Source organism: Parasteatoda tepidariorum, chromosome 11 (genome assembly GCF_982258835.1).
Source record: "Parasteatoda tepidariorum strain Cologne lab strain chromosome 11, Ptep-v5.0, whole genome shotgun sequence".
NCBI classification, from domain to species: domain Eukaryota; kingdom Metazoa; phylum Arthropoda; class Arachnida; order Araneae; family Theridiidae; genus Parasteatoda; species Parasteatoda tepidariorum.
The window spans coordinates 33315475-33337438 of record NC_141765.1 but is presented as its reverse complement, the minus strand read 5'-3'; the positions used below and the strand labels follow the sequence as shown (position 1 = coordinate 33337438).

At 26.9% G+C, this 21964-nt stretch overlaps 1 protein-coding gene across 2 annotated transcripts; it reads right to left on the bottom strand.

Moving 5' to 3' along the window:
• Nucleotides 1–3979: 3979 nt before the first annotated feature.
• On the bottom strand, nucleotides 3980–17454 carry LOC107450109 (uncharacterized). 2 transcript variants are annotated; one of them, XM_016065845.3, is made up of 6 exons: nucleotides 17109–17454; nucleotides 14658–14777; nucleotides 13821–14029; nucleotides 11483–11585; nucleotides 8222–8292; nucleotides 3980–4194 (listed from the first exon to the last, which is right to left on the bottom strand). In XM_016065845.3, exons 1-6 carry the CDS (start codon nucleotides 17125–17127, stop codon nucleotides 4093–4095), a joined length of 624 nt encoding a protein of 207 aa, XP_015921331.1. In that variant the 5' UTR covers nucleotides 17128–17454; the 3' UTR covers nucleotides 3980–4092. The 2 variants fall into 2 exon arrangements, with proteins under 2 accessions (XP_015921331.1, XP_087011622.1); XM_087155496.1 differs by lacking the exon at nucleotides 8222–8292 and having other exon boundaries at nucleotides 17109–17430.
• Between the last annotated feature and the right edge of the window lie 4510 nt (nucleotides 17455–21964).

The window sequence follows — 21964 nt, the reverse complement described above, 5'->3', positions numbered from 1 at the left end:
AACTTTAAATAAATCATATAAGATTGTTTAAAATAAATAATAACATCAAAAAGGCATTGAAGAACAATTTATTTAAAAATAAATGGCTGACTTAACATAACTGTACAATTTAAGATTCAGAAACTGATGACAAACACAATTTATTCACCGTAAAGCAAAATGATGTCACAAACATGAACTAGAATCAATATTTTGAAGTTTATCAGGAACAGTTTTTTCTTTTTTCATTTCAATTATATGTTTTACACCAACCATCCAACTTTTCACCTATAAAAAAAATGGTAAGTATTTTTTTATAAATTCATATCAGGGCTCTAATTTTTTTCTTCAAAACAAAACTTTTCACTACTTTTTACAAATTTTTAAGGACCAGATAAAAATTTACATTTCACAAAAGTCAGGTGTTCTCTAAACGTGTACCATAACACAATGGGTGCTGCGGAGTGAGAAAAAGGTTGGCATGACTTCAAATCTTACATTGATTTAATAGTAATCAGCAGCTATTCGAAAAAATTTCTATGCATTATAAATACATGTAAGGTATGAATATCTAGTTTTAATTGAAAAAAGCTATGATAGTTCTCACTCCCTTTGTAGGAAATTGATTTTTCAACAGTTACTTTTCTTATGTGCAAATATCATTCATAAATTAATATTGAAGAAAAAAGAAGTAGTTAGATCGAATTTAGCCCATGATTTGAAAATTTGTGGGATGAACAACGAGTTCATTAATTGCACTAAATAAATTCCCAAAACCTTTGATTGCAGATAACTTTTCTTTGTTTACATCTTATCTTAGATAATTAATAAAGATATTATACATAATTACTTGCTTAATTACAATTAAGTTACTTTGGTGTATTAATGTATGAGTTACATTAACTATGTTTATATTTTGCCTTCTGGTGCTCTGGATCTTAGATCTACAGAAGCTGTACCACTCTTTCTATAGTCGTGAGTCACCTTTTGAACTGTGAGGTGCTTGATTGAAACAAACTCTAGTCCTCATCTTGCATTAAATTTTTTGAAGATTCTTGGATTCCTAGACTTGTTATGGAACAATTCAACAACAAAATATTTTCCTCACTTACTTCAAAGTTTCTAATTCGTAGCCCACTCATGAAAAATACATATATATATATGTGTGTGTGTGTGTGTGTAACTAAAAAATAGTATACTGCAAAAAATATTAAATGAATGAGGAGCCATGAGACAATACTGAATGTTGCTTAAGAATCCAAAGCATAGATCACATAGGTCAACTATTTTGATAGACTTCTGAAATTACTGGTTCTTAAGACTGGATCCCTTTTAACTATAAGTAATTCATATTTTAAATATATATTTAAAATATGAATTCTCTATATCTTTATTCCTCTATTAATAAGTACATTCAAAATGATTCATCTATTGATAGGCAAAATAAAGAACTTCAAAACCAGAATAGAGCTATCAATGCTTTTGATATAGATTGATCAAACACCTGCATCAAGAAAACACAATATTGTAATTTGATACTCAGAATAATTCTAATTTTCTTCCTCAGCAATTAAGAAGAAAATTAATTGCACATATTTGTTTTTAAAGTTTGGTTATAATTTTGCTAACAGGAATCTGCTATCTTTAAGGAGTAGAGTATTAAGTTTCCTAGGATGTGTTCCATTACTTATTTTTCAAATCCCCTTTAAGATTTTTGGCATATTTAAAAATATAAACACTATAGTGCAGAAGAAGAACTGTAGATCTAAAACGATTAAAATGGAAAGTAATTTGGGCTTATACAAATTTAAATTCATACAAGATAGAACAAAAATTTTGAAACTCAACATCAAAAAATTACTCTTTTAAAATTATATCGTTATTAAATTTTGAGGGAGACATGCATGGCTAATCTTTTAGGCAAGCACATAAATTAAATGCTTAGAACTTTTTTTTAAAAAAAATGTGAACATTGCATGCTGATTATCACATTATTTTATTTAACAATTATATATGTATAAAACATCAAATCCATCAGAAACTATAGTCAAAGTAAATAAAATTTTTGTTTACATAATAATCTGGACTTACCACCAGATTTTATTAATGTAATTTAAAATGTGTGTTAAATTTTTTCAAAAAGAATGCTTGGCCAAAAGATAAGACATCAGATAAGACAGTAAAATCAAAATTTGCAAATATCAGGATATTTATATAAAAATCCTGATATTTGCCTATAATCTAATTGGCATAAAATATCATCAGATATATTAACAATAAACAATAAAAGCCTATTATAAAGACAATTCACAATAGCAGATAGAATTGCTGTTACAGTGAGGTTTTCACGAGCAAATACACATATTTAAAGTTAAAACAGCAATAATTGAAGACCAAAAGATGAAATAGACACATTTTCCTATTGCAATTATTTTGATTTAAAATATTAACAACTAGTAATTGGATTTAAATACATATCTAGAGTAAACTGTAATTGCCTGAATGGACTGAGCATTTTTGCAATATATTAAATGAAGAACAATAGCTTTTACATTATTGATAACACTGAATACTGATTTCAATAAGCTGTCAAAAAGGGATAGATTAGGAATGTGGTCAACAAAAGTCGAATTTTTTGAAGTGTAGGTCAGGATTCTTAAAATTTGAAGATAAAAAAAAAATTATTTCTAAGGAGGAAGATATAGCCAGTGGATGCCCTTTCATAGCTTTATAAATATAAAGGGATAAGCATATAGGTGAAATGAAGTCTGTTTATCCCTGTTCTGTATAGATAACACAAAAGAATAAAAATATCTTCTATTTTGCTCTTTTTTCATAAAATATTTTTAATTTGAACAGCAACAAATGTTTCTCCCTAAAAAAATTGCTATAACAGAAGGCTAGTAATTTTTAGCTCATTATAAACATTTAACTTATGTATTTTTAATATTAGCATTTTGAAATTGACTTGGAAACTTGTTGAAATAGTGGCAAACTTCATGAAACATGCCACATTTGTTATATCAAGCTTTTACTATACATCAAAAGTTTAATGCACATCAGATCAGATATATGTATGAGACTACTCATACCTACTGGTAAAAAAAATTTTTTATATGACAAAAAAATAATAAATTTTTCTAAGTAGTTCTGTAATATGTTTTCTTTTTTTTTTTCAAATTAAAGTTAGTTTAAAAAAAGTAAATTTGAAGGCTATGCGTATATGATAACATTAACATTACATAAGCTTTATATAAATAGAATTTTGTAATAACTGCACTTAAGACATATTTTCTGATATTTTATTAAATTTAAAGACTGCAGCAATTTACAGCTTCTTTTCAATACCCTTTGTTTAAAATAATTAAAAAATTACTCTCTAAGAATTACTCTCTAAGAAAAGAAATCTAGTATCATATAAAAATCTTTTTTAATGAATACAGAATAAAAAAAAATTAATGTTTCTATAGAATTTGATGATTTGAATATGCTCTCAGTGCTTATTTAAAAGGATTAAAGAAAATTTTTGATCAAATGAAAAAATTATAACTAAATTCTATTTTAAGGGCCTGCTGTTTTCCTTGAAAACATAATTATATATTTTTTACTATTGATTTCATTCATATTAACAAGATTTGACAGCCTTTTTTGTTTATTTTTTATTATTTTCGACACCTACTCAAAAAAAAAAAAAAAAAAAGATTTAAAAAAAAAGGATTAGAAAATTAAATGAATATCCAAGTTTTTCAATTTTTAGAATTTTCTTATCTGAAGTTTTTTATAAAAATTAAATATAAACTCTCTACAAAGTAATATAATATAAAAATATTTAATTCAGGTTAAGAAAGAACAGAAAATATGAAATATTAACAGACTAATATATGATGTCTAACATATTTGTTTGGTCAAGTTTTAACTACTCTAAAAGATATATTAAAAGATATATTAAAAGATAAATAAATCATATAAGATTGTTTAAAATAAATAATAACATCAAAAAGGCATTGAAGAACAATTTATTTAAAAATAAATGGCTGACTTAACATAACTGTACAATTTAAGATTCAGAAACTGATGACAAACACAATTTATTCACCGTAAAGCAAAATGATGTCACAAACATGAACTAGAATCAATATTTTGAAGTTTATCAGGAACAGTTTTTTCTTTTTTCATTTCAATTATATGTTTTACACCAACCATCCAACTTTTCACCTATAAAAAAAATGGTAAGTATTTTTTTATAAATTCATATCAGGGCTCTAATTTTTTTCTTCAAAACAAAACTTTTCACTACTTTTTACAAATTTTTAAGGACCAGATAAAAATTTACATTTCACAAAAGTCAGGTGTTCTCTAAACGTGTACCATAACACAATGGGTGCTGCGGAGTGAGAAAAAGGTTGGCATGACTTCAAATCTTACATTGATTTAATAGTAATCAGCAGCTATTCGAAAAAATTTCTATGCATTATAAATACATGTAAGGTATGAATATCTAGTTTTAATTGAAAAAAGCTATGATAGTTCTCACTCCCTTTGTAGGAAATTGATTTTTCAACAGTTACTTTTCTTATGTGCAAATATCATTCATAAATTAATATTGAAGAAAAAAGAAGTAGTTAGATCGAATTTAGCCCATGATTTGAAAATTTGTGGGATGAACAACGAGTTCATTAATTGCACTAAATAAATTCCCAAAACCTTTGATTGCAGATAACTTTTCTTTGTTTACATCTTATCTTAGATAATTAATAAAGATATTATACATAATTACTTGCTTAATTACAATTAAGTTACTTTGGTGTATTAATGTATGAGTTACATTAACTATGTTTATATTTTGCCTTCTGGTGCTCTGGATCTTAGATCTACAGAAGCTGTACCACTCTTTCTATAGTCGTGAGTCACCTTTTGAACTGTGAGGTGCTTGATTGAAACAAACTCTAGTCCTCATCTTGCATTAAATTTTTTGAAGATTCTTGGATTCCTAGACTTGTTATGGAACAATTCAACAACAAAATATTTTCCTCACTTACTTCAAAGTTTCTAATTCGTAGCCCACTCATGAAAAATACATATATATATATGTGTGTGTGTGTGTGTGTAACTAAAAAATAGTATACTGCAAAAAATATTAAATGAATGAGGAGCCATGAGACAATACTGAATGTTGCTTAAGAATCCAAAGCATAGATCACATAGGTCAACTATTTTGATAGACTTCTGAAATTACTGGTTCTTAAGACTGGATCCCTTTTAACTATAAGTAATTCATATTTTAAATATATATTTAAAATATGAATTCTCTATATCTTTATTCCTCTATTAATAAGTACATTCAAAATGATTCATCTATTGATAGGCAAAATAAAGAACTTCAAAACCAGAATAGAGCTATCAATGCTTTTGATATAGATTGATCAAACACCTGCATCAAGAAAACACAATATTGTAATTTGATACTCAGAATAATTCTAATTTTCTTCCTCAGCAATTAAGAAGAAAATTAATTGCACATATTTGTTTTTAAAGTTTGGTTATAATTTTGCTAACAGGAATCTGCTATCTTTAAGGAGTAGAGTATTAAGTTTCCTAGGATGTGTTCCATTACTTATTTTTCAAATCCCCTTTAAGATTTTTGGCATATTTAAAAATATAAACACTATAGTGCAGAAGAAGAACTGTAGATCTAAAACGATTAAAATGGAAAGTAATTTGGGCTTATACAAATTTAAATTCATACAAGATAGAACAAAAATTTTGAAACTCAACATCAAAAAATTACTCTTTTAAAATTATATCGTTATTAAATTTTGAGGGAGACATGCATGGCTAATCTTTTAGGCAAGCACATAAATTAAATGCTTAGAACTTTTTTTTAAAAAAAATGTGAACATTGCATGCTGATTATCACATTATTTTATTTAACAATTATATATGTATAAAACATCAAATCCATCAGAAACTATAGTCAAAGTAAATAAAATTTTTGTTTACATAATAATCTGGACTTACCACCAGATTTTATTAATGTAATTTAAAATGTGTGTTAAATTTTTTCAAAAAGAATGCTTGGCCAAAAGATAAGACATCAGATAAGACAGTAAAATCAAAATTTGCAAATATCAGGATATTTATATAAAAATCCTGATATTTGCCTATAATCTAATTGGCATAAAATATCATCAGATATATTAACAATAAACAATAAAAGCCTATTATAAAGACAATTCACAATAGCAGATAGAATTGCTGTTACAGTGAGGTTTTCACGAGCAAATACACATATTTAAAGTTAAAACAGCAATAATTGAAGACCAAAAGATGAAATAGACACATTTTCCTATTGCAATTATTTTGATTTAAAATATTAACAACTAGTAATTGGATTTAAATACATATCTAGAGTAAACTGTAATTGCCTGAATGGACTGAGCATTTTTGCAATATATTAAATGAAGAACAATAGCTTTTACATTATTGATAACACTGAATACTGATTTCAATAAGCTGTCAAAAAGGGATAGATTAGGAATGTGGTCAACAAAAGTCGAATTTTTTGAAGTGTAGGTCAGGATTCTTAAAATTTGAAGATAAAAAAAAAATTATTTCTAAGGAGGAAGATATAGCCAGTGGATGCCCTTTCATAGCTTTATAAATATAAAGGGATAAGCATATAGGTGAAATGAAGTCTGTTTATCCCTGTTCTGTATAGATAACACAAAAGAATAAAAATATCTTCTATTTTGCTCTTTTTTCATAAAATATTTTTAATTTGAACAGCAACAAATGTTTCTCCCTAAAAAAATTGCTATAACAGAAGGCTAGTAATTTTTAGCTCATTATAAACATTTAACTTATGTATTTTTAATATTAGCATTTTGAAATTGACTTGGAAACTTGTTGAAATAGTGGCAAACTTCATGAAACATGCCACATTTGTTATATCAAGCTTTTACTATACATCAAAAGTTTAATGCACATCAGATCAGATATATGTATGAGACTACTCATACCTACTGGTAAAAAAAATTTTTTATATGACAAAAAAATAATAAATTTTTCTAAGTAGTTCTGTAATATGTTTTCTTTTTTTTTTTCAAATTAAAGTTAGTTTAAAAAAAGTAAATTTGAAGGCTATGCGTATATGATAACATTAACATTACATAAGCTTTATATAAATAGAATTTTGTAATAACTGCACTTAAGACATATTTTCTGATATTTTATTAAATTTAAAGACTGCAGCAATTTACAGCTTCTTTTCAATACCCTTTGTTTAAAATAATTAAAAAATTACTCTCTAAGAATTACTCTCTAAGAAAAGAAATCTAGTATCATATAAAAATCTTTTTTAATGAATACAGAATAAAAAAAAATTAATGTTTCTATAGAATTTGATGATTTGAATATGCTCTCAGTGCTTATTTAAAAGGATTAAAGAAAATTTTTGATCAAATGAAAAAATTATAACTAAATTCTATTTTAAGGGCCTGCTGTTTTCCTTGAAAACATAATTATATATTTTTTACTATTGATTTCATTCATATTAACAAGATTTGACAGCCTTTTTTGTTTATTTTTTATTATTTTCGACACCTACTCAAAAAAAAAAAAAAAAAAAAGATTTAAAAAAAAAGGATTAGAAAATTAAATGAATATCCAAGTTTTTCAATTTTTAGAATTTTCTTATCTGAAGTTTTTTATAAAAATTAAATATAAACTCTCTACAAAGTAATATAATATAAAAATATTTAATTCAGGTTAAGAAAGAACAGAAAATATGAAATATTAACAGACTAATATATGATGTCTAACATATTTGTTTGGTCAAGTTTTAACTACTCTAAAAGATATATTAAATTCTAAAAAATTTATGAAATTAAAATTAACTGCTAAATTTTAAATATCCAGTTGGTTTTCTGTGTTTTTAAAGAACCTTAAAGCAAACAGCTCTTAGGATAAAATACAAGCAAATATAAAGTACATTTCAAAATGGTTGTACAAATTTTCTAAAAAATGGCTGGTTAAAGTTTGATTTAAAACTTTTCAGAGGATTTAATGGTGTTGAAAGAAAGAATTATGTTGAACACTTTCTTATAGAAAAAATTAATAAAAATATTTCACTTCAATTTCTACTTTCTCATAATGAATCACAATAATGTTTTGGTAAATTTTAAAGACAATATTTTTGCAACTGCAGGTTGTAAACAAAATTGCAGAGAAAAAAAAAATTTACCTCTCTCACATTTTCCATCATTAATGACCATTGTATTTTTAATGCTGCATCAATATTACCCTTTTCTAGCTCTGAAAAAGTAGTTTATTTAAACAAATTGAAATAAACAAGCAAAATAAGTTTAAAGCTTTAAAAACATTTACTTCAAATTAATAAATAAATAATAAAAATTAACAACTTAGGTAATTTTTGTGACAGTCAAATACTTAATCCACAATAAATAAAAAAATGAAGCTGCTTAAAATAATTAATCATTTTTTTACGACTAATCAATTTAAATTATATTTTATAAACAACTTTACTTCTATTCCTCCTGTCTTTATTTTGATGTGAAGTAATGAAGTTTAACAAATAAAATATACTTTTAGATTTAAGCAAAAGCATAGATGAAAAGGGAAAAAAAGGTCATTCGACTGACTCATCTGATCTTTGAAGTATAAGTAGTTTTGCAAGAAGAATTTCATATTAATTCTCTCTCATTTACAAAGCAAGTGTTAAGAATAAATGGTAAAAATAAATATTTTAAAATCTTGAAGAGCTGTTACAAATTAAGAAAATTTAATACAACAACAAAAAATTACTAATTCTATGATTGAAATTAATTTAAACATGTAACAGATATTAAATGGGTAGTTTTCTGTTTCTTAACTTTCTTCAAATATGACAACTCTAAAGCAGGCATGTTAAACACCTTTCCAAATTAAGACAACAAAAACTTTTCTGAAGATACATCACACAACATAAAAAACACAATACCATACACTTTAATGTAGGTACACAATACCAAAGTTTCTTAAGTAATTAAAAATTTGCTGATTTAAAAATTAATTAAAAAAAGTTTGTAACAGGATTTATAACAGTTTGGGCTGAAAAAAAACTTAAACATTGCATTAGATGTGTATGCCTCAGTTAATTAAAAATTTAAACTTGTGTGTTGTCTGTTGAAAAATGGTGTGCAAAATAGGATCGATGATACAGAACAACCACCAGGGCCTATATCTGTAGAAGGTCTCAAAACCATTGAAAATTTTAAAAACTTTCTATATTTACACAAATTTAAATAAAAAGAACAGTAATCTGTTGCAAATGTTAAGAATTTTTTGTTTGTGCTGAGACAAAAAGAGTGTGTTTAAAACAAAATTTCTATAATTTTCAAACAAAAAATGTCTATTAAACTCCCTTTTGCATTGCAAGTATTTTCACAGTAAGCGCATAATTTCTTTAATTAAAAACCTTTAAACTTATTGTAATTTTAATAATTTTCAAGTCCATTACTCCTTCAGCACTTTTCATACTTCTACAAATCATTATTTTATGTTGACCCACATTCGTTACTTTCCTGTATCTATAGTTCACAATGAATGGTCCCATGAAAAATGATCAAAGTTCTATGATACACAGTACATTAAAAAATTAAAAGACAGATTTTTGAGCACATAAATTTAACATTTTATATCATATTTGATAGAGCTTGGGAAAAAATGCATTATTAAATAATTAAAAAAATTTAATATATATACAACAATGCATTCCTTAAATAAATATATAACTGAAAAAATTTACTTAATGGGTTTCTTGTGAAAATAATATCCCTTTAGAATTCATTTCTACAGGCTTATACACATTCTTAATAACATGTAACACACAACATTATTAAGACTTCTGAACTTCACATTTGAGTAACAACTATTCCTTAACAATTTATTTGACCTGCCTAATCACACAATTTACAATTATATTTATTGGCCACTTCCACATGTTTTTTTCCAATTCCGATATTTTAAAAAGAATATCAGTACAACACATGTATGCTGAAGGTTAAGGTATTATTTTTGGACTTTTTACTCAACGAATAACAGAGTTTTGGAACAGCTTGGAGCAATTTTGAGAAAAAAACAGTATTTTATAGCAGCTTGAAACAGAATTTTAATTTTGAAGTAATTTCAGCAGCTGATCCACCCTGCAAATGTTCCACAGAATGAGCACGCTCAGTTAACCTACCCAGTGCTCATCTTGAGATGGCCAGAGAGTGGTAGCATTTATTGATAGTAGAAATAAAAGATTTATACATTTCTTAAAAAATAAATTAAAAAATTTAAATTTGTGTGAAATGTTTTATAAGATTAGGTACTCTCAAATTAAACTTTGATCTAAATTTTATCAAAAATTTATAAATTTACTTAGATAGCTTCTATGTCTTTTTTTTTTCTTCAAAATATTTCATTTATTTAAAAATTCATTAAAATAATTTTCAAAATTCCATAAAGCAAAAATAAAATGTTTTATTTAAAATAACTTTACAGAAATTTTGATATTTTTAAATTAAATTAAAAACATTGCAATTTAGTTTATGAATAATTTTATAATTTCAGTACAATAAAATTAAAAAACAAATTAAATGTGCAATATTTTCTTTAGAAACAGTTCCATTATTCCAATTCTAATGAGCTTTAATTGACTATTAAGCAGGCTGTTTTTTACATGCTGCAAGTTGACTGTTCAGCAGGCTGTATTTTATATGCTTTTTACAATATATTTATAATGCAAAAACAGTTTGTTTTCACTGTTTCATAAAAACATAGCAAAATTATGCTTTTTATGCATTTAAGAAAACCGTACTGACAACAAAATTGATAACAAAGCTACTTTTGCCTTCATATAAAAAACACTCACTTAAAAAAATTAAAAAATAAATAAATAAATTTCAATGCATACATCATAAATCTTTAAAATAATGAATATCTGATAATACACAAACTACAATAAATTAAGTATAATATAATTAAAAGCAGTTATATTAATTTAACTACCAACTCAATTCTTTTATAATATTTTTAAAAAAAGCAGAATTAAAATATTGTAGTAAACTGCAGACATATACAGACTGAAAAACATATCGTAAAGTTTTTATATTCTAGTGGTAAAAATTTTTTTTACAATTGTTACTTTACTATCAATAAAGAAAAATATTGTCTCTGAAAAGTGCATACATTTCAGGTCAGCAATTTAGCAAAACAGCATGTAAAAAATACCAAGTGCAATATTTAAAAAAAAAAAAACATTTATATTTAATTCCCCCAAAGCAGAAAAAAAACGTTCCATGGGTAAAATTTACGTACTATTGTAATTTGATGATGCTGTCAGTGGGATTTTTAATAAATACTAGGTACATAACTAACAATAACACACACTTTACAATAACTAACATGAACTTTTGCAATAATAAAAATAAATAGTTAATTGGAATAATTCATATCATACCTTGAGCAAGTTCAAACATTTTATTCTTAACTTCTTTACTAAGCTTTGAATTCCAAAAATCTTTCATAATATCAATCCTCTTGTTTACATCTTTTGTTGTTTTCTAAAAATTAATAAATGAAAAAGAGAATATATTAGTATCCAAGCCAAATAGACTAATACAGACTGCACTAAATACAAAAGCTATTAAAATTACCAAAGGGTATGATTTAATTTAAAAAGCAATCAAATTTAAATTTTATAAAAATCCCCACTTGTTTAAAATTTTGCCTTTACAAAGCAGTATTCAAAAGAATTGTGAGAATTCAGATTCAGTGAGAAATATTTTACAGTGTTTGAATAGATTTTTTAACTTTTACAAACTAACATTAAATGAGCTAAAAAAGTATTTCACCTATATTAAATTGTAACAATTTGATTAATTGTATTGAACTTGTAACAATTTAAAAGTAGAAAGAAAAAAAAGGAAAACTTTCTTTTGCTGAAAAATTGGGTTTGCCTTTTAAAATATATTTTAAATATAATGTTTTCCAATAAATTATTTATTAGTGTCTTACTTTAGCTATAAAGCCAGTTAATTATCAAGTTAGTTAACACTGAACAAATATTGGCCCTAACTTTCTTAGGGAATTAAAAGTGCTGTTACAGAATGCAGTGATGTGAAAAGTGTTGTTACAGAAAGAGTGGTAGTATATTCAAGATTAAATTAAGAGGGTATACTATTATATTAGCTACTAAGATTTTTAAAATGATACAGATACAAATTAGAAGTTTTGTATTACAAAATGGTCTTTAAGAAAAAGCCAGCAATTGTGCTAGCAATTTTTCTTTTGTTTTTCAAAAAAAAAGGTAAATAACAGTTTTAAAATGAGAATGGAAATTTATTCATCACTAATAACCACCAACAATACCTTTTTCATAAATGTTTGCTTCTAAAAGTTTTATATTTAATAAACTTCTGGCGATTGCTGTAGTTGTGAATTAGTGATTGTGCTTATTACTTAAAGGAAAATATAGAATTTAGGGTTTAAATATTAATAAGACAAATAGTAATATTTTTTAAAATAACTAGAGGATATTTACAGCGCAACACTGTTTTACTCCTTCAGTACTGTGATCACATATATTTGATTGAAGGATTCTCCCTTCACAGCCCTCAATATCATGTATGAAATGAGCCTATCTGACTCTACCTGTCCAAGATCACTCAGATATGATCTCAATACTGTACTCTTATATAACATCTCCTATTAGTTCATATGACGCCCGGTGGCTGAGTGGTAGCGCTTTGCGCTCCCAGGTCCTGGGTTCGATCCTCAGGCCGGGCAAGGTTGACTCAGCCTTTCATCCCTTCAGTGGGTCGATAAATGAGTACCAAGTATGCTTGGGAACTAAACACTGGGGGTTCCGAGTTCGGCTGACCACCGGACCGGAACATCTGCTCCTGCACCCCAGAACCCATGGTCAAGAAAACTGAGATAGGCACAGTAGGCCTTGGCCCTCTATGGGCTGTCGCGCCGCTGAGTTATTAGTTCATATAAACTTGAAGTGTCAGGGCCTGGAAATGGAAAAGCACTTCTTGCTTTAGCTGCCTGCCAGCTGAAGAGGTAAAAGGAATGATGATTTTATAATTCAATAAAAATTTTAGTTGAAGGTATTTTAATGAGATTTAAAATTTTTTAATAACAATTTATTCTTTTATTGAAAAACATATAGTTTTCAGCTTTATAGTTTCCTTTTATGTGATCAGACACTATTTTAAAAATAATAATTTGATGAACACTTTCATTTCAAATTTTTTATTTAATTTTTTTGTAAAAACTTAAAAATGTTATTTGTCAACTTAACTTTATTTTTACTATATCACATGCTTTTGCAATATTTCTTTATTTTGAAAATAGCTTTTTTCTTTGAAAAAAAAATTCTAGCTTATTTATTATATTACTTTTTATTGTCTTTAGAATAACACTTTATTTCTTATTTAATAATGAAGGAATAATTTTAATTCAAATATTTTTTAAATAAATTAATCTTTAGTTAATGAATTTGAAGTTTCCTCTTGTAATTTTATGCAATCTAAACAAATTAGCCTATAAAGTTTCACACAACTCTACTTTCTGTTTATAAAACTTCTAGTGACAAAATTTAAGTAATTTTTATGCAGTTGCTTTCACTCAATAGTCAGAGTATATTTGAAAAATACCTTCCCATTTGAAAAATTTGTTTTACTTGTATCTTTCAGTAGTTGTATCTTTTTTTAGTTCAGTGTCTTTTACAGTTGTGTTAGCAAACAAACAAGTTACAAATTTAATTAACGTAAGAAATGGATCTTAGTTACTTCAGATTTATCTGCAGTTTCATCCAAAATTTTCTGTAAAGTCCTAACTACATATGACAAAGTTTCTTCATCACTTAAAGGTAAAGTTTCAGATCTTTTTACTAAGTTCTCTGATGTCTCATTATCTTCACAAGCTACAGGAAACTCCTTTTCAGAGATATCAGAGATATAACTCTTGCATTCTGAGTCAGAAAGCTCAATTTTATTGCCTTAAAAAGAAAACTGACAATAAACATAATTTTTAACAAACCATAAATGGCAAAAACGACATTTAAAAAAAAAAAATTTAAAGGCAGAATCAATATAACAAGGTAAAATACACAATATATTTAACTTTTAACTAATCAAGCATTTAGCACTCTGAAGGGGCAGTTAATCAGCCTTTCCTCATTGTTGTATTTAAGAAACTTGAATGATCTGATAAAAGTGAAGAAAAAAAAATATAGACAAAAAACTTTCATTGCCTCATAACCAGTTAATGTGATGCAAGTTAGTAGAAATGCACTTAATGCATAAATCTGTTCCAAGATGCTAGATTGATTATATGTTACAATTCTTTAATTAAATTTAAAATCAGAGATCCGTGGAATTTTTTTTACAATAATATCAAAAGTTCTAATTAAGTATAAAATGTATTGCTGTTAAATAATTTCAAGAATTATTAATGTATCTAATTCGAGTTTTGATTGGTAAATAAATAAATATAATAAAAAAACTGATTCAATATTAAACAATCTGTTATTTTAAAAATATTCACAATTTTTTACCAACCCTATACAGCAGCCTATTGGATTTTGGCATTATGAAATGAAGAATTTTGGAATAAGAACTACTAACTTGATGCTGATGCTTGGTGCTTTGTTTCATTCTCAACAACCCGTTTATTTAACAGATGGTGTTTTTTTGCCGTGTTAGTGATTTCATACTTCACCACAGGTGGATCATTCCAGGAACGATCTATAGAAAAACATTAGATAATATTTACCAAATGTATAAAAATTACATTCATTATAAATGCAAAATTTTAAAAGATGATGTTAATAAAGCTTATTACACATCATTTTAAGATAGTTTCCTAAAGAAGAGAAAATTTTAAACAAAAAAAAGCTTTCCGGTGGATCAGTTTAAGAACAATCTATAAATAAACATTTGATAATATTCACACAATGTATAACAAATATATAATTATAAAGGTAAAATTCAAAAAGATACTTAATAAAACTTATGTAAATAAAACTTATTACAAATAAACTTAAAATAGCTTCCTGAAGAAAAGAAAATTTGTATTAAAATGTAAGGCTGTGTAGCACTCAAAAGAAGGGGAAAAGATTGCTGTGTAGGAGGTGGGTGTTGCTGACAGCATGGTCATAATTTTTTACAAAAAACATAATGTTTAGTAATTGAAGTTTTATTTTAAACAAAACACACATAATTTCTTCATTGTATCATTATCAGTGTTTTCACTACAGCGCGAGAACGCGAGAATCTCGCATATTTTTTTATATTCTCGCATTAAAAAATGATAACCGCGAGAAATTCGCGCATTCTATAAACCTATTTCAAAATTCGCGAATTTCTCGCATTTTGAAAAAAATTTCTCATTTGCGCCATTTAGAATAAAATCCGTTTCACTTTTCTTCCTGGATCTTTTATTATTTTCAAAATCTGCCCCATTATCTAGCTTCCATATTTACCAGTATTGTTCAGAAACTTTAAGAACAACAGTACACCATCCTTCCGAACCACGGAACCTCTTTCAGAACGCATTTCTCTGCAACCACGTGTTTACCGTAGGTAAGGTTTCTTCATGTAAGATGTTCAAATTTTTTGCTCGTTAATGTAAGATGGACAAATACCTTGTAAAGCCAATATCTTCTACTCCGAAACGGACAAATGAAAATGAAACAAATGTGGGTAGAAACGATAAAAACGAAACAAATACGCATTTGAGCAACCTGATGAGAATAGCTGATGAAAAAGTAGATGTAGAACATTTTCCATTTGATGATGCTGCAAAAATATTCAATGCTTTAAAAATTAGAAGATATTAAAAATGCATTATGATTAAAGAAATAATTTTTTTTTCAAGTCTCTCGGTGTTTTTTTTTTTTTTTTTTAATTTTTGAAGTCTCACTTGACTTTTTGAAATCTCACCCTGTTTTTGAGAAAGGGTGAGAAATTCTCACCCATTTTTTTTCTGAGATGAAAACACTGCATTATTATTAGAAAATTTTACAAAATAAATAATAATATAATTCAATAAACATTAAATTCTCAACAGAAATGAAAACTAACTAAACAATTAGAAGTTAATAATTTAAAATGTTAATAAAAATTTATATTTCTATAGCAAAAATAGAAACTATTATTTTGAATAAGGCTTTTTACTAAAGTTTACAAAATATGAAAATTAGGCTTTTTGTGTTCTTTAAGCAGAGGCCCACAATGAATTTCTTCTTTGAACTCATAAAACTTATGTGTAACTTAGATTTTAAGTAACTTCATTTGAAAAAGAGCAAATCAATTAGAAAATGATAAAGAAATATCACATTATCTGATGAGCATCTGTACTCACAACTGATTTGGCCATAATATACAAATTACAAGTAGTTTGGATAATAAGCACGTTTTTAGAATAGATATAGCTCATAATTTAATATACCACAATATTTAAATCAGAGCAGTTATAATTAAATAAAGGGGCAAACCCCTGAACAAAAATATCTATCAGAAAAATTCTTTGATGTAAAATATGATTTTAACTATTAATTTTTCAACTTCCTCCCCCGTGACATTTGAAAGCAGTCGAGAATATATCTGTCAAGAAGGGGATATTTCCATATAATTTCATGTTGTGTTTAATCGTTTTGGGCTGTTTGGACCAGTCAAAATGCATTAAAAACTATTGAGAGCCAAAAGTAGCCTACCCCTGCCATTTTTCTGCTCCTAACAACTCTAAGCTTTTAATAAATAGCAATTTTACTATTAAGAAAATATTAATTTCTTCTGAACAAGCTTCACTTATAGAATTTTGCATTAAAAAATGTTTTATAAGGATTAGGAAGTGTTGCAAAATTTACCTAATATTAGACAAATAAATAAGACAAAAAGGTACGAAACATCAAAACACTTATGGCAATTTTAAAGTTGATGTTAAAATGTTGAAACTTCTTGTTCAATTAATTCAGGAATAACATGTTGAAAATTAAGTTCATTATAATTTTTTTTTAATCATTAGATAAAATTACTATGATTTTTTTTCTCTACAGATTGAAAAAAGCTACACACCTGATACACTCGGATTCATATTTTTACAGGGAGATTAACATAACAAAATAGCTATCTAATAATTTTCCTTGATTCGCTTTCGTGGCACGTTTAAATCTGATGTGTTTAGTTTGTATGACATGAGCAGCCGTTTTTCTTTTTTGTTTTACGATTTACAACAGAGAATTTCCATTAAAAATAATAAACAATGATAAACTTAATGATTGACACAATTAAAATTATATGAGTGACCAGTAAAATTGTAAATCTTAAAACTCCAGCTGATAGAACTAAATTAGCATAATAACAACAAGAACAAAGTGTTGTGATTCCAGTGGCAAAACACCAAATCGTTAATATTTAACGTAAAGAATATTTGGCTTTTCACTTACTTTGAGAACTGCAAAGAATCTCTACTGCACAGAAATAAGCAATTAACGCTTGGATACGCCATCTGGGAAGAAGACTGGTTCCATGTCTTGATATTACCCTTTTGCCACTCTCCCTATTCTTAGTTGTACAGGAAGCACAGGAATGTACTGCGATATTTTCCCTTTTCTTAATAAGTTTCGTATTTAATTGCCATAAAAAAATTTTTTTAATTCCACGACGCTTTCTTTTGTAATTTTCAGTTCCAATAGTTAATATGAGAATAATTTACACTACTTGAAATTAATTTAGAAAAAACAAAACAAAAAATAATAAAATTCAGCAATAAAATTCTAATTAACATTTTTGCTATATTTAATTCGAAATATATTTTTCTTCTAATTCAAGAAGCAACGAAAGTTACATTTTGATGAAGAAAAAAAAATAAATTTGGAAATATGATTTGCCTAACATTAAATTTCCTAAAAAGCAAAATTTTGCTAAGCAAAGGTTCAACGAGTATATTTCATAACACTCATGTAAAATAGCAGTATTTAAGTAAAAAAAAAAGAAATATTTTGAGCAGAAAAATTTTAATTTAAATGAAAATAGTTTATTAAAAGTCACAACAGTCACCCATTTTATATCTTACTTGAGATTAAAACCAAAATTAATTTTTACCAGAATTATTACTATTATTTATATTGTTTTATTAAAAATTATGTTATTTTTAAAAAATTTAATATAAACTCCAAATATGTTTATAGACACGAAAAAATTTGAAACAAGAAATTTTTAAGTAAGGAGTTTTTTTCACAATTTATTCATTCTAGTTTAAATAATGCTAAAAAAATGCTACTGAGTTAAAGAACCATGCAAACTATCTTACGTATCAAATAGAAAATTCAGTTTTCCATATTAGAAATAAATTTTAAAAAATATCTAAACTTTCAAAATTGTTAAAACATTTCTTTAGTGTAACTGGCATAGGCCCATATATAACTGGAAATATTTATAAAAATTTTTCCAAACAATTCGTTTTTTGCCAAAAACAAGTAAATTCAAACACATATTTAGCTTTAACATATGAGTAAATACGCTCTGATTTTTTAAAATCATTTTTTGCATTACAGGACTTATTTGAGACCAGTTTCATAATAAAATATATGTATGAAAAATTATCTGAAAATGCCTATGTATGACTTAAAATATGAATAGAAAATTTCTTAAAGAATTATAATTTGTCCAGCACAAGTTCGTAAACGTAAGGTTGGGCAGTTGAACGTTTTGTGAATTTTTAATAATGAGGGATAAAGTTTAAACTAATTTATTATTAAAATTTGGACGTAACGTTTTCTGAAAATTTCTCTACATAACTTGAAATATTTATTGGAAATATTTTGAAAACATAAATATAAGGGTGGACTTTTCGTGAATTTTTACACTTTCGTCATATTTTTTGAAAATACCCGCACATAACTTAAAATATTGTTAAAATAGGATAGTCTCTCAATGGTGTGATCTGAATATGACTCCCGGCAATAGGTGGTAGATACGAATTCTGTTCCTGGCTAGCACCGACTATAGTGATGTAAAATATCTTCATTGGCAGACGGATCATGAGGAAGAACCCCCGTGCCTTCAAGCTAACCAAGGGAGGTTTTCCTCTTCATGTAACGCATATGCGGGCTAGTTCGATCGAAAATTCTTCTACAATGGCTAGTGTTCGTCCTAGGATGAGTTAATCCAGGAGTTCAAAATTGCAAGGTTATGGAGTTTAACACTCATAAACAAATCAAAAACTGTTTGAATTTTCAAGTTCTAGAACTCAATCTTAACACGTTGAATGCCGCGTCATTCATATTCGAGTGACAGCAAAGTTTTTGATTCGGCTGCGTTACCCGTATTGGGATGACACTTATTTGACTACTTGCGAAGGATACTCGTATGTATAAAAGATATTTCACAGGAAGTAATAAAACTATTGAATTGTTATAAAAGTAATACAATAATAATTTACTAAGAAAATAATTGTGAGCCTCGTAAAAGCTTTCTGTTCACTATTTGACTTTCTACGAAATAAGTTTTCCATTTTTCGTTTCAAAATTTCAATGAATTAGTTGTTGTTGTTAATTTACGTCGCACTGGAGCTGCACAATGGGCTATTGGCGACGGTCTGGGAAACATCCCGGAGGATGATCCGAAGACATGCCATCACATTTTTGATCCTCTGCGGAGGGGATGGCACCCCCGCTTCGGTAGCCCGACGACCTGCGCGCGAATTCAATGAATTAGAGTAAAGATTTTAAGTTATACTCCTATCGGCAAAGATTCAAACTCATCAGCTGAGATGAGAAACAGAGGCGAAGCAACGGACACAAATAAACAGACATGATACCACGGAAACAAACGGAGTGAGATATTATTCTTGTGACCGTCAGAGACTCGCATTATCAAAATATCGGAGGAAGTACATAGCAGAATATGCTTTGCATAGCGGTACTTGTAGCCTGAAGGAGATTTCATTGTAAACTTACGCGGAAGTCAACGTGTTAATGGCGTCGTGTCGAGACGTATTTTGCTAAGTATTTGTCGAGACGTCGTCGTCAACGTGTCGAGAGGGTGACCTCAAATATGCTAGTTAATAAGTGCAGACGATATTTTAAGTTACGAAATCGGACAAAAAAACGTACTTTCTCAGAATAAACATACCTTTTTTTTTCTGATTCAGATTTCTGACCTCTAAAATATAAGGGGAAGCTGCAATCTGGGAAATATGGTACCAATAGTTCTGTCATGAGTGTTCCCTTAATGTTAATTTTATTTTTTGCGTATTTCGCTATATCTCGAGAATTTATTAAGCGAATTGAAATTTTTTTAAATACAATCATAAATTTCGTTTATCCAAAGATAATTCCATGCAAAAAATAACTTTTAGTAAATATTTATTATTTTATTTAAGAATGGTCGGAAAAATTTTAAATTGTAAGGTATACAATTTTTTGCATAATTTTAAAGAATGCAATTTTACTTAGCAAAATACGAAATTTGAGCAAAAATCAGTCGATTATTTCCAGAGAAATTGAATTTTAAGCATCTGATTTTTTTTGAAATTCCATTTTTCAGGAACTATTTTTCGACCATTCTTAAATAAAATAATAAATATTTACTAAAAGTTATTTTTTGCTTGGAATTATCTTCGGATAGACGAATTTTATAATTGTGTGTAAAAAATTTTCATTTCGCTTCAAAAATTCTCCAGATATAGCGAAATACGCAATAGGTAAAATTAACATTTAGGGATTCAAACTTTGGAGCTAGAAATCAGAGTCTGTAAAAAAAAAGTATGTTTAGTCAGAGAAAGTACGTTGATGTGTTTAATATTGTATATTAAAATATCATCTGCCTTTATTAATCAGCATATTTGAGGTCACCCCCTTGAGCAATTGTTTTAGGACGTGAGAATCAAACCATTAGATCAAAAGTTATTCAGGGGGATCCGCTTTTTATTTCGCGCACTGTACAAAACTTAATATATATAGAAAATTTTTGAAAAAAAAATTCTTATTTTCTCTATAACACACAAGTTTATAACATATATAACTAATGATTTCAGATGGAAACTAGTGGCACTTTTACTTTTAGCTGACAGATAAGTGACCCAGAATATTAAAGTTTTGGCACATTTCTTCTTGTCATTGATACTTCAATAAGTCATTCTCTATTTTAATTGAATTCCACTAAAATTATATTTCAACAAGAATTTCTTATATCAGTAAATTTCTCATTCAGAAGTCAATCACTCAACTCAGTAAATTACTCTTAACTTGTCTTTAAAACACAGAAAATTATTTAATAAGATTTCTTTAATTATGAAAAAATTCTCTAGTTTTAATTATAAAAAGTGTAGTATTTGCAGAAAATTATGTTTCTATATTTTTGCTTTGGCTTAAGTTTTGGGAAAAGACAAGTTTATGATATATATATATTTCAATTAAAATACCAAACATTTCTTTAACAATTTTTAAAAATTTTAGGTATTGTTTTGATAGTTATTTTTTGTCTTTAAATTAGAGCCATCCTTTCAGTTTATTTTATTAATTTCAACTAGTAGGACTCGTTAAATTGTTGCAATGTTTCATTTAGCTACATAATTTTCAAGCTGCGATTGTACAGTAGTTCAGGTACTGAGTCATCAATATGTAGGAAAAAGAAGTAGTAGACTGTTCTCAGTATTGTGGTACCAGCTTATCTAGGAAATAAATGTGGCCCCATCATTCCATTAGTCTTGAAATTGTGATGCCTTTAACCTCAATGGTCTTTTTGGCTAATAATAGAGTGTTGTATTTTTAGTTTATTACCTAAAAAGTAATGGTTTAATTACCTAAAAAGTAATGAAAAATACATAGGTAGTAATATAAAAATTCTTTCCCCATAAAAAATAATTTGATAACATATGCTATCATGCTGCCCAGAAAAATAAAAAGTCACACATTAAAAACACAGAA